The sequence below is a fragment of the Clupea harengus genome, chromosome 10 (assembly GCF_900700415.2).
Source record: "Clupea harengus chromosome 10, Ch_v2.0.2, whole genome shotgun sequence".
In the NCBI taxonomy this organism is placed as follows: Eukaryota; Metazoa; Chordata; class Actinopteri; order Clupeiformes; family Clupeidae; genus Clupea; species Clupea harengus.
The window spans coordinates 21,413,041-21,418,040 of NC_045161.1; the positions used below are offsets into that span (position 1 = coordinate 21,413,041).

Consider the following 5,000-nt stretch of genomic DNA (forward strand, 5'->3'; position numbering starts at 1 on the left):
TCTGCCGGCGGTACCAGTCGAACAGCGTGCGCAGCAGTGAGGGCAAACAGTGTTCCGCTATGGAGCTCATAGAGCTTATTAACTAGAAAGGGAGAAAGAGAGGGAGAAAGAGAGGGAGAGGCAGAGATGAAAAGAGTGATGGAAAGACAGAGGAGAGGGAGGGAGAGAGAGAGAGAGAGAGAAGGACAGACAGAGGGAGAGAGAGAGGAGAGAAAGGGAGCGAGACAGCGAGAGGAACAGACAAGAGTGGCTTATTAGACGAGAGTTAGACGACATGTATTACTGTCAACAGAGCCCTAGTGGTTCTGGGATGTATTTACAATGGCAAGGGAAGTCTAAGACACCTGTGTAAAATGAACAGAACAGTAGGCCCAAAAAAATGGAGAGAGAGGAAGAATAGAGAGAGAGAGAGAGAGAGAGAGAGAGAGAGAGAGAGAGAGAGAGAGCGAGAGAGGAGGAGGGGGGAGGGAGAGAGAGAGTGTTGCATAGGACGTTTGGAAGTGACCTGAGTACTGGGTGACACCCGGCGCTCTGCAGAGGGGAGCAGGCTCTATCGATCAGCAGCCCAGAGGGAGGGAGGGAGGGAGGGAGGGCAGTGTTCAATGACACGGCCATGGAGAACGGAGCTCAACATGTGCTGATTGAGCATCCCTACAGCCTTCCGTCACACACATACACACTCACTCAAGAACACACACACACACACACACACACACACACACACACACACACTCACTCACTCACTCAAGAACACACTCACTCAAGAACACACACATACACACTCACTCAAGAACACACACACATACACACTCACTCAAGAACACACACACACATACACACTCACTCAAGAACACACACATACACACTCACTCAAGAACACACACACACACACACACACACACACACACACACTCACTCAAGAACACACACACACACACTCACGAACACACACATACACACACACACTCACGAACACACACATACACACTCACTCACGAACACACACATACACACACTCACTCAAGAACACACACACACACACACTCACTCAAGAACACACCCACTCAAGAACACACACATACACACTCACTCACGAACACACACACACGCACTCAAGAACACACACACACGCACTCACTCAAGAACACACTCATACGCACTCACTCAAGAACACACTCACTCAAGAACACACTCATACGCACTCACTCAAGAACACACTCATACGCACTCACTCAAGAACACACTCATACGCACTCACTCAAGAACACACTCATACGCACTCACTCAAGAACACACTCATACGCACTCACTCAAGAACACACTCATACACACTCACTCAAGAACACACACTCACAAACACACACTCACAAACACCACACTCACAAACACCACACTCACAAACACCACACTCACAAACACCACACTCACAAACACCACACTCACAAACACCACACTCACTCAAACAAACACCACATTCACTCAAACACACACTCAATCAAAAACCACACAGCTCATTTGACTCGATACTGGCTTCCGCTTCCCTACATAGAGACACATGTGGCACGGCACAGCATGGCATGTGGGCGAGTTAAACAGGTCAGTCTCTCTCCCCATCTCTCTCTTTCACTCTGCCACCCTTCCTCTCTCTCCCACCCTCTCTCTCAATTTTCAATTCAATTTATTATTATTTATTTATTTATAATTTTTTTCAATTCAAATTGCTTTATTGGCATGACTGCATACAACACAACATTGCCAAAGCATGTTTACACAAAATGTACAATCGCAATTAACATTATTAAATAAAATGCCAGCCTGCAGGACTCTCAGTCCTGTCCAGTGAGGTCACAAACGCTCCGGCACTGACGTCCATGTCTGCTGATGTCAGCAGGGCCTCGCGTGTGAATGGACATCCACCCACCCACCCACCCACACACCCACACACCCACACACCCACACACCCACACACCCACACACACACACACACACACACACACACACACACACACACAGTGTGTACGCATACAGTGTAGTATAGTAATGTAAGCAGATTATTTAAGTGTGTGTTTATGCGTGTGTTGAATAGTGTAGTTCAGCAACATATGTGGAACATATAAGGACAAGAGCAAGGCTGGTTGATGTAAGTGTGTGTGTGTGTGTGTGTGTGTGTGTGTGTGTGTGTACAGGTGCATGTATGAGAATGAATTTCAGTGTACTATGTCATGTGTGGTATAGAGAGAGAGAGAGAGAGAGAGAGAGAGAGAGAGGGAGAGAGAGAGAGAGAGAGAGTGTGCGTGAGTGCAAGCGAGCGCGTGTGTCTGTGTGCGAGCGTGTCTGTGTGCGAGTGAGTGAGTGAGAGAGTGAGTGTGTGAGTGTGTGAGTGTGTGAGTGTGTGAGTGTGTGTGTATGAGTGTCTGTGTGTGTGTGCGTGTGTGTGTGTGCGTGTGTGTGTGTGTGCGTGTGTGTGTGTGTGCGTGAGTGTGTGAGGGCAGGATGATGGATAGCACTGGGCAGAGTTATGTAACTGCTCTTGCTTCCCTCCCGGCGCCAGGCGGACACACTCCAGCACCCAGCACTGATTTACACACACACACACACTCCAGCACCCAGCACTGATTTACTGCTGAGGATGACACAGCGATTGTGCTGCCGCTCTCACTCTCGTCCGCTCTCTCTCACACACACACACACAGACTCTGTCCACTTCTGAAACCTCGCACATTTACAGTCACTGTAATAATTTGGTTCACCGACAACGGATGGCAGAAGCAAATGCAGAAACAGAATCCTCCACCCTGATGCAGCTCTGATATCCCATATGTGTGAGTGAGTGTATGTATGTATGTATGTATGTGTGTGTGTGTGTGTGTGTGTGTGTGTGTGTGTGTGTGTGTGTGTGTGTGTGTGTGTGTGTGTGTGTGTGTGTGTGTGTGTGTGTGTGTGTGTGTGTGTGTGTATGTCTTTTTAAAGTGAAGGCATAGCCTGTTAGAACAATATGTACAAGCTGACACAGCTCATCTCTCACACACACACACACACACACACACACACACACACACACACACACACACACACACACACACACACACACACACACACACACACACACACACCTAATGAAGGCGCAGGGATGTACAGTAGGGGTGTGTGGTCTCGTCAGAGCTGTTGTGCTGAACTGAGCATTCTGCCGCAGCTGCCATTGTTAAAGTCCTACTCCAATCCCCACTGGGGGGGGGGGAAGAGAGAGGAAGTGAGAGGGGGATAGAAAGAGATGGAGGAGGGAGGAAGAGAGATGAAAAGGGATGGAAAGACAGCTGGGAGGAGAGAGAGACACGCTGGGGGGGAGACAGAGACAGAGAGCGAGAGAGAGACAGACAGACTGAGAGACAGACAGACCGAGAGACACGCTGGGGGGGAGACAGAGACAGAGAGAGAGAGCGAGAGAGAGAGAGAGAGAGAGAGAGAGACAGACAGACTGAGAGACACGCTGGGGGGGAGACAGAGACAGAGAGAGAGAGAGACAGACAGACTGAGAGACAGACAGACCGAGAGACACGCTGGGGGGGAGACAGAGACAGAGAGAGAGAGAGAGAGAGCGAGAGAGAGAGACAGAGACAGACAGACAGACAGACAGACAGACAGAGAGAGAGACAGAGAGGGAGAGAGTATAACTCACCTGATCAAACTGTGGATCCTCCCCTCTCTGTAGGGAACGGGATAAGGGCTTCTCCTGGGACACAACAACAACAACACAACTGTGTTAGGACTTTACAGCTGTACAACAACAACACCCTTATCAACAACCAGCATGAACACACACACACACACACACACACAAATCCCCACCAGGAAGTGCCCCCGATCACTGGCTGTACGTGTGGTCCCATTATGTCAGCCACACACACACTCAGCAGCCACACACACTCAGCAGCCAGCCGGCCGGCGTGTGGCATGGCTGTGATCCGCATCTCCACAGCCTCGTTGTGTTACTGCACGCCTCAGGCTGAGACCTAACTGACACCGCAGGCCGTTTCATCGCATTTAACAGTTTTCTGTTTCGTATTTGCATACACCAAAGCTTTTTGGCCTGGGGGGGGGGGTAGTATAGTAGCAGTCACGTAAGCAGAGTGGCTCAACAGGAACACGAAATGAGCTCCTGTGTGAGAGGGGACAGGCTCGCCGTAGTGGACGAGGTATTGGAATGTTGCTATTAGCAGATTGTGCAACTGTTAGGTCAACATGGAGAAAGGTCTATCCATTCCTGGACAAACACTGCAGAGTGTGCGTGTGCGTGTGCGTGTGCGTGTGCGTGTGCGTGTGCGTGTGTGTGTGTGTGTGTGAGAGAGAGAGAGTCAGACAGAGGAGTGATATTGCAGCAGTACAGGACAGACACAGAGAGATACATTGGTAAGATTAATAGAGAGAGAGTAAGAGCGAGAGAGCGAGAAAGAAAGAAAGAAAGAAAGAAAGAAAGAAAGAGGATAGAGGGATAAGAATAGTTAGGGAGGAGGGGAGTAAGGAAGTGTCTGTGTCAGTTTCCCTCTCCTCCACCCAGACATGGGGGGCTGCACCTCCTCGTGAATCGGTGGAGCAAAATTCACTGGAAGGGGCCAGGCATTCCAGGAACACAGGCCAAGATTCTGGGAAGTTTCAACATCCGTGTGTGCGTGTGCGTGTGTGTGTGTCAGAGGGTGAGGGTGTGAAAGTATTTATTTCAAATGTGTATCTCTCCATTCTACTCGTTTCTCAAGACACATACACACGCAGATATCTAGGCGGTGTAAAGGAAGGTGAACTTCCTGTGGTGGTTTCAATCCAGCCTCACTCAGACAGCCAATTAGTTCTACCACCTGGCTTGACAGCAGTGCTGATTAGCAAATCCAGAAAAATAACTCATAACTCTGAACATGATAAACACAATGAACCTGGAAATGTTATCTCTTCTGGCAAGGATGAAGAAACACTCACCCTCTCTCCTACACACACACACACTTCAACCA

The 5,000-nt window shown here is 49.3% G+C and overlaps 1 protein-coding gene across 10 annotated transcripts in view; it reads right to left on the reverse strand.

The window, feature by feature from the left end:
* The window catches only part of fryl (furry homolog, like), a 108,027-nt gene that overhangs the window by 62,432 nt on the left and 40,595 nt on the right, over nt 1–5,000 (reverse strand). For all 10 annotated transcript variants that reach the window (XR_004164404.2, XR_004164411.2, XR_004164408.2 and 7 more), the window contains 2 exons: nt 3,677–3,730; nt 1–82 (listed from right to left, as the gene is read on the reverse strand). The exon at nt 1–82 is cut by the window's left edge and continues 58 nt beyond it. Coding sequence is in view for 1 of the 10 variants with exons in the window: in XM_031574370.2 (XP_031430230.1) it covers nt 1–82; nt 3,677–3,730 (136 nt within the window). In the remaining 9 variants the exon portion in view is untranslated. The remainder of the gene's footprint in view (nt 83–3,676; nt 3,731–5,000) is intronic.